Genomic DNA, 24,298 nt, shown 5'->3' on the forward strand with positions numbered 1-24,298 from the left:
TTATTTATTGAATCGAAGTCGCTTATCGATTTATGTCACTGAACTTGGAAGTGAAAGTTGAATGATCCGTATCTGTATCTGTAGGATACGTTGCTATAGCCACTTATGACATAAACGCAACGGTATCAGTATCCATAGGAATGATCACAAGTAAGAAAACGCGTTTATCCTCTTTCACCTTATTAGGGTTCCGTTGATTGTTCACGTGGACAAGCTATTGACTGCACTGGCTGATTTGGTCGACAACCAATTTTGTTTGGGGGGATGGTGAAAGGGGAATAGAAAGTGTGACACTCGTTCGATCGCCAAGCGGCCAACTCAGTTATGCTTTCATTCAAATTATTAAAACACACGCACACATAGTCACACACACTCACATCCACACACACACTTACTCTATCACAATCACGAGTGCACGCATTTATACCATGTGCATACACGTGCAGTTGCAGACAGTGTAAAGTAGTGCAGGTTGGCAAGCCTAAGGCAGAGACAGTGTTCCAATCCAACTTGGATGGAAAGTCTGGAAATCATTAAAAAAAAAAAAAAGAAAAGAAAAAAGAAAAAAAAAAGGTCATGATTTGTGAAGGGGACGTAGACATTGACTTGCAAAACTTGAATGGCATATGCTAATAACAAATCAAACCAAGTGCTAGGAGAAATAAAAGGACATGTGCTTAAAGTTTTTGTAAAATTGCATATTTTAGAGACACATACAGAGTATATATTGTAAATTGTAATGGTGTACAATAGTAAGACCACATCTTGAAGACAGTCAGTATCAATTCCAAAAGTTTAAAGGAGAGCACAAAAGAGTTATAAAAAAGAAAAGAAAAAGGTGAAGTGTGTTTTAGATGCTTGTTAATCTTGCGCAGTCTGTTACTGTCAACATGAAGTTTTCTTTCCATTGTCCATAAGGAAAAGTGCTCTCCCAGGTCAGTTGTTAATTAAACTATTCCTCTTCACAGTGCCTTTTAACTTCCACTCCTTTATTTGAGCTGGCTCCCTTGATACTGAGGCACAGACGCAGTTTGCCAGAATGTAAATGACAGTGCAAGAGATCAGTATTTCTTTTCCTTTTATTATGTTTTCCTATTAATAGTATTCTTTTTTTTCTGGCTGCATATTGGTATTGACTCGATGTCCTAAGAGGATGATCCTTCTGAGGACTTGCATTCTGCTGGATTATTCATTGTATTAAATTTTTTCATTGCATCATATTGTACCAAGTTGCTGTATATTTCACTGATGTTAAAGTTTAAATGCTGTATTTCATGTGCAGGGGCTCTGCCATTGCAAAAATAATTGGAAACAATGTGAAGGACAGTGAGTTGTTTGAGAAAAGAGTACAGATGTGGATGTACGAGGAGCAGGTTGATGGAAAAAAATTGACGGAAATTGTCAACACGCAACATGAAAATGTCAAGTACCTTCCTGGTGTCAAGCTGCCTGAAAATGTGGTTAGTGGAGGGAGTGTCAATAATAGTGAAGGAAGTTCTGGTTTTTATGATGATGATGATGATAATGTGCATTTTATGCTTTTGAGTTTAAAAACATTTAAGACAAAAATACATTTTCTGTGTGTGTGTGTGTGTGTGTGTGTGTGTGTGTGTGTGTGTGTGTGTGTGTGTGTGTGTGTGTGTGCATGCTGCATATCTCTGTATGTGTCCATGTTGGGGTGTACTTGATTATATGTTTGATAGATTAGTGTTAAAATTTAATGCATTCACACACATACACACACACACACATACATCCACACATACACACACTCATTCACACACACATACACATTTACACACACATACCTACAGACAGACAGATAGACACACACACACACACACACACACACACACACACACACACACACACATACAAATCCAACTTAGGTGGTGCTGACATATGAGGAGCATCACATTCATCATATGCAGTATGTAGGCAGTTTGCATGCCTGAAACGAATGAAGGCAGGCATGGATGGACATTTTTGTGGTTTCGTAGCATATAAACAACAGCAACGAAACTTTTGAATAAAGTGTTATATTTGTTGAAGTCTAATGATGATATTTTTAGAAGTCTAATCTATAAGCCTTCAAGTTTCTCTTGGTTGGTGATGCTTTCTTCAGTAACTAACTGAACCATCCACTTTTCTTTTTTCAGATAGCAGAACCCGATGTGATAAAAGCGTGCAAAGGCGCTGACATCCTGGTATTTGTGTTGCCACATCAGTTTGTCACCTCGACCTGCCATACGATAGCTCATCACATCAAGAAGGATGCTGTTGCCATTTCCCTCATTAAGGTTAGTCTGAGGAAGGCAGAATCACTCTTGTTGATGCTGTTATGAGCTTTCTCATTTATGAAAACTTTTTTTTCTTCTTCTTTGAGTAAAATTATATTCACTGACTTATGATTGTACACTTTGAATCTAATATATGGCTCCCTGGCTCAGATTTCATGCTTCTGATCTGATAATTGACTTCCTGGCTTAGATTTCATGCTTCAAATTCAAAGCTCATTGGTATGGATTAGGAAAAAAACAACAAAAAACAAAACCACACACATACACAACAACAACAAAAAACAAAACAAAAAAAACAAAACACCCAATGATGTCCCAGAAAACAATAACAGCAAAAGAAAAAAACATGGGGTAGGTATGGGTAATTGCAAACAGCATGTAATTGCGAACGATTCGTATACCGCCCCACTTTGAAGCGCTCTTAATGGTTGCATTTCACAATTAACGTCTGCTTCAACCTTTTTCTGATACCTTTATGAATATCAGTTTCCAAGAACCAGTTAAACATCAGCTATTCTTTGGCTATTTCCGCGCTCTTTCTTCTCTTTGCGCACTACTGTCGACCAAAGTTACAAACATGCTCTCAAAATCCTAAAATCAATGGAAGCAAGTTGTAGTACTTGAACTTTGACACAGTTTAAAATAGTTGATTTGATCGGATATGTTGAATGCACATTTTAAGTGCTGGGACAATTTAAGAAAGCATATTGGTGACAGATCAGAATGTCAGTTTTGACAGGAATCTGCAAAATAATGCTGTTTGCAATTAGACCGTAGAATATTCTGACAGGAGTCTTTTTGCGAACAATGCTGCACAGTTACTGAGCACTCTCAAAAGGGTGTGTTTGTATGCAGTATGGGGTGTGTGTGTTTAAATGTCTGTTTATGTGTTTGTTTGCATGTGTGATCAAAACCAACAATACAACAGTCTGGTTTGATGTTCCAATAATACATTTTGTCTATTGAGTTAAAGACCTGCTTCTGTTTTAATTGTCTACATGTACCCAAAGCCATCATTCACAATTAGACTTGCCTGTTCGCATTTACCCTCAGGCACCCCTGCTATTTCAAACGTCAACAAAACGTCGAAAAGAATGAGCAGACGGACATTTCCTGATGCAACCAGTTGGAGAACGCCTTCAAAAACAAAAGAATTATGTTTGACTTTCGTACGACATGTTATCTTTACAGTACACACATTGGACCATTCGCAATTAGGCCTGCCTACCCCATAAACTATGCTGACAACAAATCCTTCCAGGTTCATCAAAAGACTATCATTTTGATTATGTTTAGAAACAGAATGGTAGAGCCTATATTGTGTGGTCAGCACATTGTATATATATATATATATCTATATATCTATATCTATATATCTATATATACATATATATATATATTTAGAGATATATATTTATATATATATATATATATATATATATATATATATATATATATATATATATGTACATATATATATATATGGATATATTTTTTTTCATTCTGTTATATTGAGCTGAAAAGAATTTCATGCTAACCAGTACTTCCACAAACAAGGAATCTTCTGCATGATTGCCATAGCAATGCATCAGTGCAGATTCCCTAGTGAAAATGCCTTTCTGTAATCATGCTTGTTGTTCCATCAGATAACGTTTAAACAACAACACAACAGTAACAACGCCTCATGAAGAACTGAAATCTGTTGCCTAAAACATTCAGTTCTATCAGTATCAGACATGTCGGCGTGAAGAATAAGTCAGTCCCAGTTGACCAATGCTCTTCCCCAGGGTTTCTCCATCTCAGACAAGGGCATCAAGCTGATCTCCAAGCTGATCTCGGAGAACCTGGGCAACATAGAATGTGCCGTGATGATGGGGGCCAACCTGGCCAATGAGGTGGCTAGTGAGCAGTTCTGTGAGACAACCATCGGTGAGTTGTCTCCTTGCCTTGTTGGAGGACTTTTTTGTTGTTGTTTTTATTTGCTGCTTGTGACGGGTGCAAAAGCTGAGTGGTTATAGCGATGGCCTTTCAATCTGAGGGTCCCGGGTTTGAATCTTGGTGATGGTGCCTGCTGGGTAAAGGGTGGAGATTTTACTGATCTCCCAGGTCAACATATGTGCGGACCTGCTTGTGCCTGAACCCCCTTTGTGTGTGTATGCAAGCAGAAGATCAAATCTGCATGTTAAAGATCCTGTGATCCATGTCAGCATTTGGTGGGTTATCGAAACAAGAACATACCCACTATGCACCCCACTGAAAACGAAGTATGGCTGCCTGCCTACATGGCAGGGTAAAAACGGTCATACACGTAAAAACTCACTCGTGTGCATACAAGTGAACATGGGAGCTGCAGCGCATGAACGAAGAAGAATATTTGCTGCTTGTCATCTGCTCAGTGGCATGACTCCCAAGCCTGCTCATTCCTACACGGAATACATACACGGCCGGCCACACCTGGCTTTGTCTGCTGCAGTCTCAGCACTGACAGTCAACAGGAAAGCATCAGTGTGAGGTCGGTCACCAGCAGGCCACTCATCAGAGAAGGCTCTGCGCTGCTGCTGAGTCACTTTGGTGGTGTTCAGTAATGGCTGTTCAGATTCAGCATACACAGGACACCACCTACTAAACGTTTTGAATGACTGTTTTTCTCTTGTAGTTCAAGTTGAAGACCTGATTTGAATATCTTGTATGGCTGAGTTGGCACCTCTTTCTCATGCCACTAAACGTTTTAAATGGTGTGATTCTTTTTTTTTGGGGGGTGTGTGTGTGTGTGCAGGTGTGGGGGAGAATGGAGGTTGCTGGTTGTAACCAGGAACTAAAATGAAACTTCTGTCTGCAGGTATGGGAATTCTGCTTAGATCACTTATTTCAGGAGATTTCAAATTGGATTTCATGGAACAAAATTTCAAAGGAAAAAACATTGACTATGACAACAGCCACAAAAAAAATTGTGAAACCTCGGCAGATATTTTCTGGTCTGTAGCTCACTGCTGATGTGTATGAATACCATACTGCTCTCTTCTCACTTCCAGACAAAAATGAACACCGTAAACTGTGTAAGATATTGTAAAACTGTAAACTGCTGATGCTGAAAAACTGTAAACTGTTGACGCAACCCCCCCCCCCCCCTGCAAACTGTTATACTGTAAAACTTTAAACTGTTGATGCTGAAAAACTGTAAACTGTTGATGCTGAAAAAATGTAAACTGTTCATACAGTAAAACTGTTGGTACTGTAAACTGTTGATACTGTAAAACTGTAAACTGTGGAAGATACTGTAAAGCTGTTAGTACCGTAAAACTGTTGATATTGTAAACTGTGGAAGATACTGTAAAACTGTTGGTATTGTAAAACCATAAACTATGGAAAATACTGTAAATTACTGATAGTGTAAAAGTGTAAACTGTGGAAGATACTGTAAAAGTGTAAACTGTAAAACTATAAAATGTGGAAGACACTGTGGAATATATTGTAAAACTGTAAACTGTGAAATATACTGTAAAACCGTAAACTGTGGAAGACATTGTAAAGCTGCCGATGATGTAAAACTGTAAACTGTGGAAACATCATAAAACTGCTGATACTGTAAAACCGTAAACTGTGGACTGGGAGACACTGTAAAACTGTAAACTGCTGACACTGTAAAACTGTTGGAAGACACTGACGAAACACAGACCCCCAGGCAGACAGGCTGCAGACAGAGAAGAGCTTTCCTCCTAACAATATAATTGGTACTTCCCTGTGAACTGCCCATGCCAGCACTGAGACTGCCGGCAAATGAACCTGGGTGTATCTATGTATGGGGAGGGGTGTCTTCTTCTTCTTCTTTGCGTTCAACAGCTACGCAGTCAGGGTCGAAGTCTGAGGGATGCCACAAACTCGGACGTCTGGTGAAGATCGGCTGCCGTCCCCCAGAGCTTGGTGTTGAGGTCAGCACCCCCTGGCCAGGACTGCTGCCGCATCTTCTCATACAGGGGGCAGTCTTGGAGAATATGGGATGGGGTCTGGTCAGCCTGGCCACAATCACATAGGGATGTGGCTGCCACTCCAATCCTCTTCAGGTGTGCTAGGAGGCCGCAGTGTCCTGTGCGAAGGCGGTAGATGGTAGGGGGAGGGGTGTGTGTTTGGGCGGGGGGGGCGGGGGGGGGGGACTCGGAACGAGCAGCATGGGAGTAACGCCACTGAACTGGTGAAGATGATGGGACAGCAAAAAAAGAAGAAAAAAAAAGAAAAAAAGAAAAAAAAAAAAAGCAATTAAAAAAAAAAGTTAAAAAAAAGAAGAAAAAAACTCTCTTTCTTCCCCTCCCTTTTTACCACCAAATCCACTGCTTAGGGAGAAGGGAGCAGTGTGCAAATCAAATTGGAAAGAAAGGTCTAGTGGAGTTATTAATCAAACAAATATTGGCTTAATCTCCAAACCAACAATATGCAGATTTCTTCCGTAGGGAGCACTCTTTGTGGGCGTTTCCCCAAACAGTAGACTGAAGGGACATGCTGAATGCGCTCATGGCTCAGAGGAGGTGGTTTGCAGTGTTTGGATACAGTGGCAGAACTCTGTTGGTGTTTCGTGTGTGTGTGTGTGTGTGTGTGTGTGTGTGGTATTGTGGTGCCTGGGTGAGAGTTACACACAGAAGCTTCATGCATCTATGGATTTATATACATAGCACTTGTTTGTGTCTGTGCATGCAGATGCAAGTTCACTGAGCCCCCAGTTAACCGCCCCACCTCCACACACACAAAAAGTGTGCATGTTAATACACAGCAGATGTTGGTTCCAGGATGTACCAACGAAGCCACAGGAAACCTGATGAAGGACCTGTTTGAGACGCCGTATTACCGCTGTGCCCTGGTTAGCGATGCCGTCACTGTGGAATGCTGTGGGGCCCTCAAGGTAGGTGGACAGGGCAGGTGGTGGAGGGAAGATGTGGGGAGGGAGGGGGGGAAAAGATGTGGGGGGGGGGTGAGGCGAGAGCAAGGTGGAGGAGGGAGGAAGAGAAGGGAGGAGGAGGAGGAGGAGAGACGGCACCAATACTCCATACTGAATTCAAATGATGAGATTAATGAATATATGTCTATGAATGTTTTACTGTCCTCTCTTCACGTTTGAGAAGAAAGTATTTCTTCCTTCCTGAGAGGGAAAGGGTTCCTTGTGGATGGTTTGGGCTGACAGCGATAGAATGAGCCTGGGTTTGGCTGTATGTGGGGGGCTTGGGGTGAGCTGTCCACATGATGCAAAAAACAAAAACAGCAACAACAAATAAAACCAAACCATACCTAACCAGGGGCCTATTCAAGACAAAATTCATTTTGCCTTCAGGCAAGTTATCTTTGACATGGTTGGGACCCGCGGGTACAGTTTACCTTGAAGGATAAGTTTTCTTCGTATTCAAGACACGCGGTTCGCCCAGACAGCTGACCCATCATCTTTTTTTTTAAAAATCCCCACGATTCCCGTCTGCACATGCTCTCAGTTTCACTTCTCATAGCACCACAGCTTGGAACATTGTCGAGAGAGTTCGCAAAACACGTGCTAACCGTAAAGCATGCCTGTTTTCCCTTAAAAAACCCCCCAAAAAACAGAAAGAAAAATGCTGCAGAAGGATCTGCCATAGTTACCTCTGCTTCATGGGCAGTCACCCTTGGCAGGTAGTAAGGGTAAATTGCCTTCGGGTTTGTAGACACGCGGGCAGACTCTTGTGTTAATGAATACTGGATATTGCTTATCCTCGGGCAGTTTGCCTTGCCTCAGGCAGATTACCCGCAGGTACACATTTACCCTCAGGCACAATGTTCTCTTGAATACGGCCCCAGATCCACTTCAACACTGCCATTCCCTGTCTTGCCTTGCTCTCTTCTGCCCTGCCCTGCCCAGATATTGATGTTTACGGTGTTTTTGGTTGTGGGCAGAATGTGGTGGCGATTGGTGCAGGCATTGTGGAAGGGCTGGAGTGTGGGGACAACACCAAGGCAGCTGTTATACGTCTGGGCCTGATGGAGATCATAAAGTTCTGTCAGACCTTCATGAATCGTGAGTGGTCTGTGTGGCTGTAGTTCTCTGTGTGTGTGTGTGTGTGTGTGTGTGTGTGTGTTTGTGTGTGTGTGGTGTGTGTGTGTGTGTTCGTGTGTGTGTGTGTGTGTGTGTGTGTGTGTGTGTGTGTGTGTGTTCGTGTGTGTGTGTGTGTGTGTGTGTGTGTATTGTCTGGTGTTTGTGTGTGAGAGAGCATGTCTTCAGAGCCAGAGTGTGTGTATGTGTGTGTTTGTGTGTTCATGTGGTGTTTGTGCATGTTTGTTCATGTGACGTGTGTGTGTGTGTGTGTGTGTGTGTGTTCATGTGGTGTGTGTGTGCAGGTGTGTGAGTGTGTGTGTGTGTTTTGTGCATATGTGCACACGTTTTCATGCGTTTGTCTTCAGTGTGTATTTTTAGTTACTTATATGTAGATTGAATTGAATGAATAGAAACAAAGTCTGATGGAATCATTTTAATCATTGTTCAGTGAATCATTCAGCAGACTGAGGTGTGTGTGTGTGCATGTGTGTGAGTGTTTGTGTTTGTTTTTTGTGCATACATGCATAGATGTGTGCATGCATTTGTCTTCAGCGTGTATTTTTAGTTACTTATATGTAGATTGAATTGAATGAATAGAAACAAAGTCTGATGGAATCATTTTAATCATTGTTCAGTGAATCATTCAGCAGACTGAGAAAAGCAGTACTTAACTTTTTTTTTTTTTACCAGATGCTAAAAATACATATCCAAAGAAGCATTCAAGCAATCAGGAATAATACAGAAAAGATATTAACAGCACAGCCATGCTAAAAACATTATGGTAATTCCTTTTAGTTTTGTATGATATTATGTTTTAAGATACATCTTCATGAGTTATTGCTCATCTCATAATTTGAGTCACCTTTTTTTCCTTTTTGCCCTAATTTCTTTTTATACTTCACATTTTCACTTGCATTCCATATTTTTTGTAATTTTTAGATGAAATAGTTCTTTTCCTTTTTCGATAGTCCAGTATTCCAAGTGCACGATGGGTACAAGAGCTGAGTGGTTAAAGTCTTGGACTTTGAACTAGAGGATCGACAGGCACCATAGCCGAATGGTTAAAGCGTTGGACTTTCGATCTGAGGGTCCCGGGTTTGAATCACGGTGACGGCGCCTGGTGGGTAAAGGGTGGAGATTTTTACGATCTCCCAGGTCAACATATGTGCAGACCTGCCGGTGCCTGAAACCCCCTCGTGTGTATACGCAAGCATAAGATCAAATACGCACGTTAAAGATCCTGTAATCCATGTCAGCGTTCGGTGGGTTATGGAAACAAGAACATACCCAGCATGCACACCCCCGAAAATGGAGTATGGCTGCCTACATGGCGGGGTAAAAACAGTCATACACGTAAAAGCCCACTCGTGTGCATACGAGTGAACACAGAAGAAGAAGAAGAACTAGAGGATCCTGTGTTCAAATCCCGGTCACGACGCCTGGTGGGTAAAAGTGATTTTTTTTTTATCTACCAGGTCAACAGATATACGGACCTGCTAGTGCCTGAACCCCCTACAGGTGTATACAAATGCAGAAGATCAAATACGCATGTTAAAAATCCTAAATTCATGCCAGCATTCGGTGGGTTATGGAAACAAGAACATCCCCAGCCTGTACCCCACCGCCCCTCCTGAAAATGGAGCGTGACTGCATACATAGTTGGGGTAAAAATGGTCATACACTTAAAAACCCACTCGTGTGTACAGGGGAACGTGGGAGTCACAGCCCATGAATGAATGAAGAAGAAAAACTTCCAAGTGCTGTAAACTGGTAGTGAAGGGCATGCAAAGTTTGTCTGGAGGGAAATGAATTACACCTTCAGCCATGCCCACAGAAAAGTGGCTCTTAAGTATGCAACGCCGAAGGAGGGAGAATGACGGTGGAGATGTTTATTTTCACTGTCCTGGCGGTACCAGAAGGCAAGCTGGTAGTGGTGAGTGATGGTGTGTGGGTGGTGTTTTGTGGGCGGTGGTGATGTGTGGCTCTAAGTATGCAATGTCAGAGGGAGAGTGGTGGTTGAGACGTCTATCTTTACTGTCCTGGCGCTACCAGAAGGCAAGCCGAAGCTGGAGACCTTTTTAGAGAGCTGTGGCATTGCTGACCTGGTGGCTACTTGTCATGGCGGCCGCAACAGGATGTTGGGAGAGGCTATCGTCAAACATTCTGACAAAGTGAGAAACTTCTTGTGTTTTGATGCGTGTAGGGAGGGGAGGGGGCTGGGGGAAAGGGAGTGGAGATGTGACATGATGGTTGGTGGGTGGATGGTGGTGGTGAGTGATGGTGTACGGGTGGTGTTTTGTGGATGGTGGTGATGTGTGTATGGTGGTGTGTGGATGGTGGTGATGTGTGTATGATGGTGTGTGGATGGTGGTGATGTGTGTATGATGGTGTGTGTATGGTGGTGTGTGGATGGTGGTGATGTGTGTATGATGGTGTGTGTATGGTGGTGATGTGTGTATGATGGTGTGTGTATGATGGTGTGGATGGTGGTGATGTGTGTATGATGGTGTGTGGATGGTGGTGATGTGTGTATGATGGTGTGTGTATGGTGGTGTGTGGATGGTGGTGATGTGTGTATGATGGTGTGTGTATGATGGTGTGTGGATGGTGGTGATGTGTGTATGATGGTGTGTGGATGGTGGTGATGTGTGTATGATGGTGTGTGTATGGTGGTGATGTATGTATGATGGTGTGTGGATGGTGGTGATGTATGTATGATGGTGTGGATGGTGGTGATGTGTGTATGATGGTGTGTGGATGGTGGTGATGTATGTATGATGGTGTGTGGATGGTGGTGATGTATATATGATGGTGTGGATGGTGGTGATGTGTGTATGATGGTGTGGATGGTGGTGATGTATGTATGATGGTGTATGGATGGTGGTGATGTGTGTATGATGGTGTGTGGATGGTGGTGATGTATGTATGATGGTGTGTGTATGATGGTGTGGATGGTGGTGATGTATATATAATGGTGTGTGGATGGTGGTGATGTATGTATGATGGTGTATGGATGGTGGTGGTGTGTGTATGATGGTGTATGGATGGTGGTGATGTGTGTATGGTGTGTGGATGGTGGTGACGTGTGTATGATGGTGTGTGGATGGTGGTGATGTATGTATGATGGTGTGGATGGTGGTGATGTATGTATGATGGTGTATGGATGGTGGTGATGTGTGTATGGTGTGTGGATGGTGGTGACGTGTGTATAATGGTGTGTGGATGGTGGTGATGTGTGTATGATGGTGTGTGTATGATGGTGTATGGATGGTGGTGATGTATGTATGGTGTGTGGATGGTGGTGATGTGTGTATGATGGTGTGTGGATGGTGGTGATGTGTGTATGATGGTGTGTGTATGATGGTGTGTGTATGATGGTGTATGGATGGTGGTGATGTGTGTATGATGGTGTGTGGATGATGGTGTGTGGATGGTGGTGATGTGTGTATGATGGTGTGTGTATGATGGTGTGTGGATGGTGGTGATGTGTGTATGATGGTGTGTGTATGATGGTGTGTGTATGATGGTGTATGGATGGTGGTGATGTGTGTATGATGGTGTGTGTATGATGGTGTGTGGATGGTGATGTGTGTATGATGGTGTGTGGATGGTGGTGATGTATGTATGATGGTGTGTGTATGATGGTGTATGGATGGTGGTGATGTATGTATGATGGTGTGTGTATGATGGTGTATGGATGGTGGTGATGTGTGTATGATGGTGTGTGGATGGTGGTGATGTGTGTATGACGGTGTGTGTATGATGGTGTGTGTATGATGGTGTGGATGGTGGTGATGTATATATAATGGTGTGTGGATGGTGGTGATGTATGTATGATGGTGTATGGATGGTCGTGTGTTGGTTATGGTAATTGGGTGGTGTTTTGCGGGTGGTGGTGATGTGTGGGTGGTAGTGATGGTGTGTCAGTGATGGTGTGTGGTGGTCTGTGTGATGGTGCATGGGTGGTGGTGTGTGGGGCTTTTGTGTGGGTGGTGGTGATGGTGTGTGGGTGGTGTGTGGGTGATGGTGGTAATGTGTGTGGTGTGTGGGTGTGTGTATTCAAGATTGAGAGAGGAAGGGGGACGAGAAGGGGTGACCATGGATGGATGAAAAAAAAGGGAGACAGTGAATGACACAGAATGCGAGGGGTACAGAGAGAGAGAGAGAGAGAGAGAGAGAACGAACGAACGAAATTGTTTTAATTGAACTTTGGCCATGGACCACAATTCAAAACCAGTGGACTGGGGGTGGGCATGGGAAGGGGTATTATAACACTTGAATAGATGACACAATATCATAATGTTCATGGACTTGACATTAATTCTACTTAATTAGGTCTGAGTATAAGATTTCTCCTTTTGATCACATGGAAAATAAATTTTGATACATGGAAATTTCTCTGCTTGTTGTTTGATCGGAGAAGTGAACTAAGAGACATGTTTAAACAGTCTTGAAGAAATTTTGTCCGTAAATCATTATATACAGAACAAACAAACAACAAATGGTATTCATCTTCTGGTTCACCTTGGCAAAAAGGACAATGCTTTAAAACATCATTTTCAGTGTCTCTCTACACAGTGGCCGCTGAGTAAGGAACAGGAGAGCCAGACAGAGGGAGAGAGAGGAGCTGACGACTAGTTAAAGACTGTTGTTTCAGACTGTCACACAACTGAACAAAGACATTCTCAGAGGACTCACCATTGTTGTAGACTGTGTTGTTGTTCCAGACTGTCAGACAACTGGACAAATAGTGAAATACATTCTTTAACGACTCATCAGCGTTAAGTTGTTGCCTGTGTTGTTCCAGACTGTCGAAGAGGTGGAGAAAGAATTTCTGGGAGGCCAGAGCTTCCAAGGGCCCCTAACAGCAAAGGAGATATACAGCTTGATGAAAGATAGAAACTTGTTGAAGGAGTGAGTGGCTGACTTTCTGTGTGTGTTTTTGTGTGTGTATGTGTGATGGTAGTGTTGGTGTTTGTGGTGGTTTTTTTGTTTGTGTGTGTGTGTGTGTGTGTGTGTGTGTGTGTGATAAAGAATGCTTTGTGTGTGTGTGTGTGTGTGTGTGTGTGTGCGCTGTGGGTTTTTTAAATCATTTTTTTAATTCGTTTATTTTGTATTTGTTTGGTGGTGTTTGTGTATTGTGTGTGTTACTGTTAGGTAAAAGTTGTAGATGAATGTGTTCTGTGTGCTTGGCACTGCTTCTTATATGTGTCACTGTCACTGGTAGTATTTACATTGTGTATATTGGTTATTTCTGTGTTACTTTGCGTATTTGTTGGTGGTTGCTTTACTCATTCTATGTTACTTTGCGTATTTGTTGGTGATTGCTTTACTCATTCTATGTTACTTTGCGTATTTGTTGGTGATTGCTTTACTCATTCTATGTTACTTTGCGTATTTGTTGGTGATTGCTTTACTCATTCTACGCCAGGTATTGCGTATTTGTTGGTGATTGCTTTACTCATTCTACGCCAGGTATTGCGTATTTGTTGGTGATTGCTTTACTCATTCTACGCCAGGTATTGCGTATTTGTTGGTGATTGCTTTACTCATTCTATGCCAGGTATTGCGTATTTGTTGGTGATTGCTTTACTCATTCTATGCCAGGTATTGCGTATTTGTTGGTGATTGCTTTACTCATTCTACGCCAGGTATTGCGTATTTGTTGGTGATTGCTTTACTCATTCTACGCCAGGTATTGCGTATTTGTTGGTGATTGCTTTACTCATTCTATGCCAGGTATTGCGTATTTGTTGGTGATTGCTTTACTCATTCTATGTTACTTTGCGTATTTGTTGGTGATTGCTTTACTCATTCTATGCCAGGTATTGCGTATTTGTTGGTGATTGCTTTACTCATTCTACGCCAGGTATTTCCCCTGTGGACCAGGTAGGAGTATTCTCGCACCAACACACTATTCTGATTTTGTTTATTCTTGCTTGGTACAGTTGGCATTCTAAACTGAACCGTTTACAGATTCTGGCAGCATGAAAATGAAGCTTTGCTCAACTCATTACATCAGCATTTCTCCATTGATTGTCGCATTTACAGTGAACCACCCTGTGTTTTTCTGCAGTGGTCTCATGTAGTGCTGGTCCAGGGGAGTTTAGTAGACATGTCGCTGTGGCGTAGAATGAGTTAAGCTGTGCATTTATTTGTGTTTTGCTTGTTGTGTTTATTTGTTGCTATTTGTTGATTTTGTGAGTTCGTATTTGCATAGTGTGCTTCTCAGTATGTGCATATTGTCTCAAGGTCTGACTAAGCGTGTTGGGTTATGCTGCTGGTCAGGCATCTGCTTGGCAGATGTGGTGTAGCGTATATGGATTTGTCCGAACGCAGTGATGCCTCCTTGAGCTGCTGATACTGATACTGTTTGTGGTTGTCAGTATCTGTTTGTAGTATTTCTTGCACTTTGTGTATTTTAGTGTGTGTTAACTGTGCACTTGATATTGATAGTTTGTAGTGTTTGCTTGTTGCTGTTAGAGTATGTTACATTTTTAACCTCTTCGCTGCTGTGAAAATGAGATCATTGTAGCATACATTTCAGTGCAATTGGTACACATTGTATCTTTTTAGTGGTGTGGTTGGTTCTGCTGAACAAAGGTAATGCAATCCTAAGAGGAAGAAGTCCAGATAAAGAATGGTGACTGAAATATATCCCAGCCTGCAAATCCTATTTCATCAGTTATCTTCATCAATGGCAGCCAAGGGGTTAATTGCATTTTTTTTTTTTTTTTTTCATTCAGGTTTCCTGTGGTTGTGCATGAAATATGCCATAGATATGATCATTCTTTCTTTTCTTGGTTGTGTCAGTTTCAGAAAATGTAACTGCATTAGATAATCATATATAAAAAAAACAACAACAACAAAGAAAATGAAAAAAAACAAAAAAAGCCAGATATTTGTGTGGTGAGGAATATGCAACAGTCAAAGCAGGTGATTAGTTTTCTGATTGTGTGTGTTTGTTTTGGGAGAGACTGGCTGTTATCTAAGTTTGTTGATTGTGTGTTTGGGAGAGGCTGGCTGTTATCTGTGTTTGTTGATTGTGTGTGTTTGTTTTGGGAGAGACTGGCTGTTATCTATGTTTGTTGATTGTGTGTTTGGGAGAGACTGGCTGTTATCTATGTTTGTTGATTGTGTGTTTGTGAGAGACTGGCTGTTATCTATGTTTGTTGATTGTGTGTTTGTTTGGGAGAGACTGGCTGTTATCTATGTTTGTTGATTGTGTGTTTGTTTGGGAGAGACTGGCTGTTATCTATGTTTGTTGATTGTGTGTTTGTTTGGGAGAGCCTGGCTGTTATCTATGTTTGTTGATTGTGTGTGTTTGTTTGTGAGAGACTGGCTGTTATCTATGTTTGTTGATTGTGTGTGTTTGTTTGGGAGAGACTGGCTGTTATCTATGTTTGTTGATTGTATGTGTTTGTTTGTGAGAGACTGGCTGTTATCTGTGTTTGTTGATTGTGTGTGTTTGTTTGTGAGAGACTGGCTGTTATCTATGTTTGTTGATTGTGTGTGTTTGTTTGGGAGAGACTGGCTGTTATCTGTGTTTGTTGATTGTGTGTTTGTTTGGGAGAGACTGGCTGTTATCTATGTTTGTTGATTGTGTGTTTGTTTGTGAGAGACTGGCTGTTATCTATGTTTGTTGATTGTATGTGTTTGTTTGGGAGAGACTGGCTGTTATCTGTGTTTGTTGATTGTGTGTGTTTGTTTGGGAGAGCCTGGCTGTTATCTGTGTTTGTTGATTGTGTGTGTTTGTTTGGGAGAGACTGGCTGTTATCTATGTTTGTTGATTGTGTGTTTGTGAGAGACTGGCTGTTATCTATGTTTGTTGATTGTGTGTTTGTTTGGGAGAGACTGGCTGTTATCTCCGTTTGTCATTTTTCTTCTTCTGTTTCAGGTTCCCTATGTTCACAACTATTCACAGAATCTGCACGAAAGAGCTGCAACCCAGTGTGTTCATAGACTGTTTAAAAAAGCAACCACACCATGAAAAATAGGCTGTCCATCTGTCTCCTGCTCCTCTGTCTCGCTAGCTCTCCTCTCTTGTTAGTCCTGGGGGATTCTGGGGGATCCTGGGACGAATGTTGTCCCCCCATCCCATCCTCTTCTAGAATACCTGCGCATTAGACTTACCTCTCTGTGCTTCTCTCTGCCTGTATTGTTTCGTCTCTGTCTCTGTAGAGTGTTCATTTGCAATGTGATTTGTGCTGCCGAAAGGTGTGTTTAAAAAAAGAAAAGAAAAAAAAGAAAAAAAAAGTGACTTTGCCACAAGTGATCTTTGGAATGGGAATAGACCCATGGCAATTTTACAATTTTCTTGTTGTTGGTTTTATTCTTGAAGACTTAATTTATTAATATTTTTTATTTTTCCAAATGATTTTTTTTTTTTTTTACACTATTATTAGTTAAGCTGCCGTTTGTAACTTTTGACAAACATCACCAGTGGCTGGTGTTCAGCATTTGTGAGAAAACCACCATGTGAACACACTTACCACACATGGAGTCCTCCTCCTTTCTGAGTCAACGACAGCCATGCTTTATATCGACTGTATGAGTAAGAGACAGATGTGCTTCTCATCGATTCTGTCAGACCGTGATAGCCATGCTGTCTAGGAGTCAGTGACAGATGTGCTTTACATAAATTCTTTGAGTCAGTGACAGCCATGCTGTACATGAATTCTGTGAGTTGGCGACAGACATGCTGTACATGAATTCTGTGAGTTGGCGACAGACATGCTGTACATGAATTCTGTGAGTCAGTAACAGGCATGCTTTACATGAATTCTGTGAGTCAGTGACAGCCATGATTTACATGAAATCTGTGAGTCAGTAACAGCCATGCTTTTCATGAATTCTGTGAGTCAATGACAACCATGATTTACATGAATTCTGTGAGTCAGCAACAGACATGCTTTACATGAATTCTGTGAGTCAGTGACAGACATGCTTTTCATGAATTCTGTGAGTCAGTGACAGACATGCTTTACATGAATTCTGTGAGTAGGTGACAGGCATACCTAACATGAATTCTGTGAGTCAGTGACAGGCATACCTAACATGAATTCTGTGAGTCGGTGACAGGCATACCTAACATGAATTCTGTGAGTAGGTGACAGGCATACCTAACATGAATTCTGTGAGTCGGTGACAGGCACACCTAACATGAATTCTGTGAGTAGGTGACAGGCATACCTAACATGAATTCTGTGAGTCGGTGACAGGCATACCTAACATGAATTCTATGAGTCATCTACAGCCAAGCTTTACATGAATTCTGTGAATCAGTGACAGACATGCTTTATACATACATTCTGAGTCGGTGACAGACCTGTTTCACATTAGTTCTTTGATTCAGTCACAGACTTGCTTTACTTCTGTTGAGGGATTTCTGGGTCTCCTGTTTGCTCAGTGTTTCTGGTTTTGTTGCCATGCACAGTCAAAAATTTATATGTTTTTTGGCTTCAGGCGACCACTTAGGAATAATAATAATATTATACATTTGTATAGTGCCCTTTAACTGTAAGAGCTTAGGGCCCTTTACAGGAAAGAAACAACCTTCCATGTCAGAGCAGAGAAGAATGTGATCAGTTCGTGGGACTCTGAGATGTTGATGTTTATTGTTTGTTGTTTTTGTTTTCAAAATCATCTCCCATCTTCCCCCCCCACCCCCCTCTTTTTTTTTTTTTTTTTTTAGATAGTCTGTGTTTCCATGTGTGACTCAGGCCACAACAGTGGCTGCCAGTGGTGATTTCTGTGTTCAGCCTCCCCACCCAGGTGTACTAAAGTTGGTTTTTTTTTGGTTTTTTTGCTGCCCCATCATCTGCACATTTCAGTGGCATTACTCTCACGCCGCTTATTTAGATTCCCCCATACACAGCCACACCTGGGTTCATCCGTCGCAGTTCCAGCGTCGGCAGTCCACAGGGAGCCATCGATGTTAGGTCGCCAGGAGGCTACACACCAGAGGAGACCCTGCACTGCTGCTGAGTCACTTTGGTGGTGTTCAGTGGTGCCTGTTCTGTTTTAACGTACTTAGGACACCACCTACTAAGCCCCCTACTAACGACAGGTGTACTAAAGTTAGTGTGCTTGTTCTCTGCTTCAGGCTGTCTCAGACTGCGGTGATTTGTTTCCTTGGGAGCCTGTCTTCAGACTCTCCACTGCACGATAAAGAGTTTTCCATTCAGTTGTTTTATGACTTTTATCCATCTGGTTGAGACGTTTAGACTTTTTCCGTTTGAGATTCATTTCATCAAGTCAAGACTTTTCCCATCGTTTATTTCAGATTTTCCAATCTGGCTGACTTAGGAATTTTTCTATCTGGCTGATTTAAGATTTTTCCTTCAGGTTTGCCCCGTTCTGATTGATTTAAGACTTTCCCCTTCAATCAAGACTTTCCCATAGTTTTTATAAGTTTTTTTTTCCATCTGGTTGATTTGAGAATTTTCCTGTCTGGCTGATTTAAGATTTTTCCCATGGTCTGTTCCCAAGCCTGGATTTCTTTGGCATAGACTACTGTATTGTTTAGCTCCACATCATTTGGACTGAAATGCTCAAACAGTTGTTAAGCCACAGCCACTGACCTTATGAGAAAACAAGAGAAAGGGAAAAGGGAGAGGAGAAATTAGCTGCAACCAATCAGCCACAAAGAAAGACGGACAAAGCGATGACTCACAAGTGGCTTCACTACTCACACAGTGGAGAAACATGGTTTACACCTGATCTCTCTCAGTTCACCCTCGTAAGAGGACAGCTGGCGGTTCCATTCATTCTGAATACAGACTCCTGTGTTTGAACAGAATGACTGTGAATGGACAAATCCCATGCTGCTTTTAAACCGGTGAGCTATGTCATGGCTGATACACAGCCTAGGACAGGCAGCAGTGGGTGTCTCTTCTCGCACCACAGGGCATGAAAAGGGATTCCAGTCAAGGCGCAGTGTACAGATGATAAACCCCAAGGCTTGTCTGAAGTGCATCCCCCAAAAACGGAGTATGGCTGCCTACATGGCGGGGTAAAAACGGTCATACACGTAAAAGCCCACTCGTGTGCATATGAGAGAACGTGGTAGTTGCAGCCCACGAACAAAGAAGAAGAAGAAGTCTGAAGTGAGAACATGAGACAGGAGAGAACTTCACCCAGGTCGTGATGACATCCTGTGTGGAATACATACTGGAGGATTGACAGAATAAGTTGTGACACTGCTGTCTGTCAAGCAGAAAGGAATGCTCAAAAGACCCATTGGATATTCCAGTTTGTAACAGAGTTATTCAACTTATTGCCCTTGGATGTGTGGCCCATAACACTGCAGAACCAACAACTTTAAGCTCTCATCGATCTCTGGTGGGGTTGTCTTGGACACTTGTAGATATATATATATATATATATATATATATATATATATATATATATACATATATATATCACCACTCAATGTGGTACATGAAACGTCAGAAACAAATGAACATGGATGTGAAAATCATTGTATATTGCAAAGGTAGGTAGGATCCTGTGCAGTTTATAGTATGTTTGGGTCTTGCGGTGCTTTCTTTTGTATCATGTATGATAGTGCTGATATTAAGTCCGCTCAATTCATTTCATTGAAGTCGTGTTAGAGGCATCAGCACAATGAGAAGTGTTTGTTTATGTTGGGTGTGAAAAATCAGATGTACACATCAGCCTCAACCACCATTTCAATACATTTGGGATCAAAACCACATTTTTTACAGTGATCAGACATCGATGACTGCCCAATACTTTAACTGTTTGCTCAGATTAATACAGTTCTGGTGTCTTCCATAGCCATCTTTTTTCTTGTGAAAAAGAATGCCGAGTTATTTTCCTCGAAACAGTAGTTTGGAACTGATGTGTGAAAATTGCCCCACCTCCCCCCCACCCTCTCCTCCCCCCCAAAAAGAGAGAAAAAATGTTGAATTCATCTCTTTAGAAAATCAAAATTCTGCTTTCATTGCTTTAACTAATCAAGTGACTGATACTTGAGTCATTGCAGATTTACGGCATACATTAAAAGAGAAAGAAAAAAAAAGAAAAAAGAAAAGAAAAAGCAAAACAAAACAATCTTGCATTAAGGTTTTCAGACCACAAACTCTCCAAAATAGTCCAGCTAAACATATCAAGCCAGATTAGTACGCAGGTTAAATCATAACGAAAACTATGACCCTCACCACAAAATGAGTCGGAAGTCAGCTTTGCTGATTTTGCGCTGCAGTAAGAAATATGATCTGGGAATGGAAGTGACCAATTTGGGGTCATGAGTAAACCAGTTGTTGATTTTCCTGTCTCGTTTGTATTACAAAAGAACTATGCCCCCCCCCCCCCCCCAACCCCCTCAAAAAAAAAAAGGAAAAAAGAAAAAAAAAGTAGCATGAGATTCTTTTTGTGGTGAATGGTCACATGTATTAAAACTGCAAATAATTAAAACAAACAAATCGTCAACAACAATAATGATTATGAAGAGGGTGAAAGGCTTATAGCCTTTGATTCCAGTGCTATACAGTGTACTTTGTTCTTGTTTTCTTTGTTGTTTTGTTTTTTTCTCAAGGCCTGACAAAGCATGTTGGGTTGTGCTGCTGGTCAGGCATCTGCTTGGCAGATGTGGTGTAGCGTATATGGATTTGTCCGAATGCAGTTATGCCTCTTTGAGCTACTGATACTGATACTTGTGAAGTTCAGTAAAATATTTCTGTAGATTTCTCTAACAGCAGTCGGTTTCTGTTATGTTTATAATTATGCTTGCTGTGTATTTCAATGATAGTTCACTCTTGAATGTGGTTGTGTACATTTGTGTGTGTGTGTGTGTGTGTGTGTGTGTGTGTGTGTGTGCATGTGTGTGCAATTAAATTTTATGGTAATTCACAAAATGTGATACCAGACAAAAAACAAAAACAACCGAAAAACAAATCTGACGTGAATGACTGACTGACTGACCAATGAAACAATCTGACATGACTGACTGACTGACCAATGAAACAATCTGACATGACTGACTGACTGACCAATGAAACAATCTGACATGACTGAGTGACTGACCAATGAAACAATCTGACATGACTGACTGACTGGCCAATGAAACAATCTGACATGACTGACTGAGTGACTGACCAATGAAACAATCTGACATGACTGACTGGCCAATGAAACAATCTGACATGACTGACTGACTGACCAATGAAACAATCTGACATGAATGACTGAGTGACTGACCAATGAAACAATCTGACATGACTGACTGACTGACCAATGAAACTAAATGTGAAACAAAAATGATACAAAATGTTTGAAATTAAATTTAAAATAAGTCTATAATAAATGAATGAGTTAAAGTAAAGTGTGTGTGTGTGTGTGTGTGTGTGTGTGTGTGTGTGTGTGTTTTCATGTGAATTGTATGTGTAAATATGTGTTCTTGCAAGTAAATTATCTTTGTGCAAGGTCATGTGTAGTGTATGTTTTGTGGATGTGTGTCCTTGCAGGTGGAACAGATTATAGAAGTATTGTTATTAATTATGTGCATGCCAGACCAGCTGTTACTGTTTTTTCTAACATCTGGTTATGTATTTAATTATATGGAGTGCACACACACACAGACACACACACACAAACACACTAAGGGTATCAACACGTAGAACGAAACACTGTACTGTGTCATATTGTACAATACAGATATTAAGAACTCTATGCACAAATTGTGGTGACAGGACAACAGCGATCATGTTGTATTCATTTATGTATTTATGTGCTCTAATTATTTTATGTGTTTCTAAGAATTTGGACTTTTCATCTTCTATGTGTTTTGACGATGATAGAGGGATGCCTATACTGCTGTGGGGGTCCATTTCGGGTTTGGATGACTTGACAAGGCTGTACTCTCACTACATTTCCCAGCGTCAACCAGTCCTGAGAGATACAGACATCTGCAGTGTTGGTGAGAAAATTTTAGCAACACCACCAAAGATGCTTCCGTGTGGTGGTTAACCCTCCATTGTGTGCTCCTTGCCTTTCCCACACTGACCTTAGATAGGTGCTGGAAATGGGTGGGAAAAAAAGAAAAAAAAAAAAAAACAGAAAAAAATCCCCAAACCACCTCCCACCTGTGTTGGGGATTAAACCTGCATCCTCCCAGTCATCAAGCTCCAACGCTAACCACCTTCCCACAGCAGCGTTTATAATCATATACGGATGTCTTGTCTGAGGCTGACAAACGAAAACGTACAAATATATGAACAAAAAGAATGGACCACCTGTTTGAACTGATCTGTTGTTGACTGCAATTATCAGTTAGAAGTGTTGTTTGTTTTTAATTCTGTATTTGATTTCCTTCTCTTTTTTTTTTCTTTCTAGCTTCTGTATTTTCTAAAATTGATTATTGTATTTTTACTTGTTTTTGTCTCATACTTTAGTTTTTTGACTTCATTCTCCTTTTTGTAGTAATGTTGTTCACATATCACTTGCTGTGTGATTTTCAGTTTTCCCTCTTGTTTTGTATAGTGTTTCTATTTGTTCCATTGTTTTTATGCAGTGTGATATCCAGAAACTGCAATTGTTTTACTGCAGCTGTGTTAGATTAGAACTGGTGCTCCAGGTGATAGGTTTGGTTTCTTCCAATCATTTCAGATGCATTATTCCAGATATATGTCACTGAAAAAAAAGGTTGATTTTTTTAATGCCTTAAAAGAAGAAATATAAGATTTTTGTTGTTGAAATGCTGGAAATCTGTGTATGTACTGGTTATTATATGGGGTATATTCTCTTTATAATGTGCTATATTGTCAAGTCCCTTTTAGTCTCTAGTTGCTGAATCTCAAAATTATATTTCCTTGCCATTTTGTTCCTTCTTTTTTCATTTTGGTATGTGGTGTACACAGGCAATACACATTTTTTGTATAATTTCTTTTGAACTTTTATTTTTGTTGTTTGCTTTTGAGTTTATGTAGAAATGTGGCTTATGTATATATACATGTTTATCTTGCAATAATGAAAACTTTAGTGTTGCACAGCACCTATCTATAAAGGAGTGTTTAGAGAGGGTAAACTGTATGAACAAAAGCTTGAAAATTGTACATATAGTTTATTAGGAAGTGTAAAACACACACACACACATGCACACACACAGTACACACACACACACACACAAACACACACACACAGTACATACTCACATACAAACAAAAATATATTACACTTTTCTCTCAAAAGCTAAGAATTGTTCTTTTTTTCTTGTTTTGCATTACCCCACTGTTCCTATGTTTGGTGCATTTCTCAAATGTATATTCTGTTGCAAAGATATGGTTTGTTTTATTTGTGTATTTAAGCACACAACAACAGAGTGCGCACACACACACACACACACATATATATATATATATTTTTTTTTTTTCACAATACTAATGTTTCTTATGATTTCTACATTGAAAGCCAATGTATGATCCATATATGTTAAGCAGAAAGGAGGGGAACCCCCCTCACCCCCCTAACAGTTAACAAATGTAAACTGTTTACTCAGGCCCACAATAAATGTTACACTTCTCTCTTGACTTGTTGTTATTGAACATGTGTGTGTGACTGTGTTAGTAAGAACAGTTAAGGGATGGATGTTTACGTCACAGGCTTTTTTGTTGGAGGACGGGGCATTTACAGCAACACGGATTATAGATACATCAATCACACACTGGCAGGCACAGTCCATGTTATAAAGAACAAAGGAAGTACTGATATCTGAAACAGTTATCGATTATTTCATTCCTTACCTATGAAGGAATGTCCTACTTTGGCAAATTCCTGGAACTTGATGCTCGGTATATTTCATGTCTTTTGCAATGCAGTATAACATAAATAACAATTATTTGACCTTTGTCACCCACCCTGAGAGGGTAAATTGTGGTGTAAATTGCCTGAAAAATCACAATCATAACCCCATACTAATCTGATGACGACA

The 24,298-nt window shown here is 40.9% G+C and overlaps 1 protein-coding gene and 1 long non-coding RNA gene across 2 annotated transcripts in view; one reads left to right on the top strand and one right to left on the bottom strand.

The window, feature by feature from the left end:
* LOC143290560 (glycerol-3-phosphate dehydrogenase [NAD(+)], cytoplasmic-like) overlaps positions 1 to 21,957 on the top strand; it is a 22,124-nt gene extending 167 nt beyond the window's left edge. The window contains exons 2-9 of the mRNA XM_076600122.1: positions 1,283 to 1,460; positions 2,160 to 2,300; positions 4,088 to 4,229; positions 7,079 to 7,191; positions 8,208 to 8,328; positions 10,399 to 10,517; positions 13,154 to 13,260; positions 16,244 to 21,957. Of these exons, the coding sequence (XP_076456237.1) occupies positions 1,283 to 1,460; positions 2,160 to 2,300; positions 4,088 to 4,229; positions 7,079 to 7,191; positions 8,208 to 8,328; positions 10,399 to 10,517; positions 13,154 to 13,260; positions 16,244 to 16,343 (1,021 nt within the window). The 3' untranslated portion in view covers positions 16,344 to 21,957. The remainder of the gene's footprint in view (positions 1 to 1,282; positions 1,461 to 2,159; positions 2,301 to 4,087; positions 4,230 to 7,078; positions 7,192 to 8,207; positions 8,329 to 10,398; positions 10,518 to 13,153; positions 13,261 to 16,243) is intronic.
* Positions 21,170 to 23,883, bottom strand: LOC143290563 (uncharacterized). Its single transcript, XR_013056418.1, has 2 exons — positions 21,380 to 23,883; positions 21,170 to 21,349 (listed from the first exon to the last, which is right to left on the bottom strand). It is a non-coding gene; the product is annotated as an uncharacterized LOC143290563 (long non-coding RNA).
* Positions 23,884 to 24,298: the final 415 nt, after the last annotated feature.

The sequence above is a fragment of the Babylonia areolata genome, chromosome 15 (assembly GCF_041734735.1).
Source record: "Babylonia areolata isolate BAREFJ2019XMU chromosome 15, ASM4173473v1, whole genome shotgun sequence".
Lineage (NCBI taxonomy): Eukaryota > Metazoa > Mollusca > Gastropoda > Neogastropoda > Buccinidae > Babylonia > Babylonia areolata.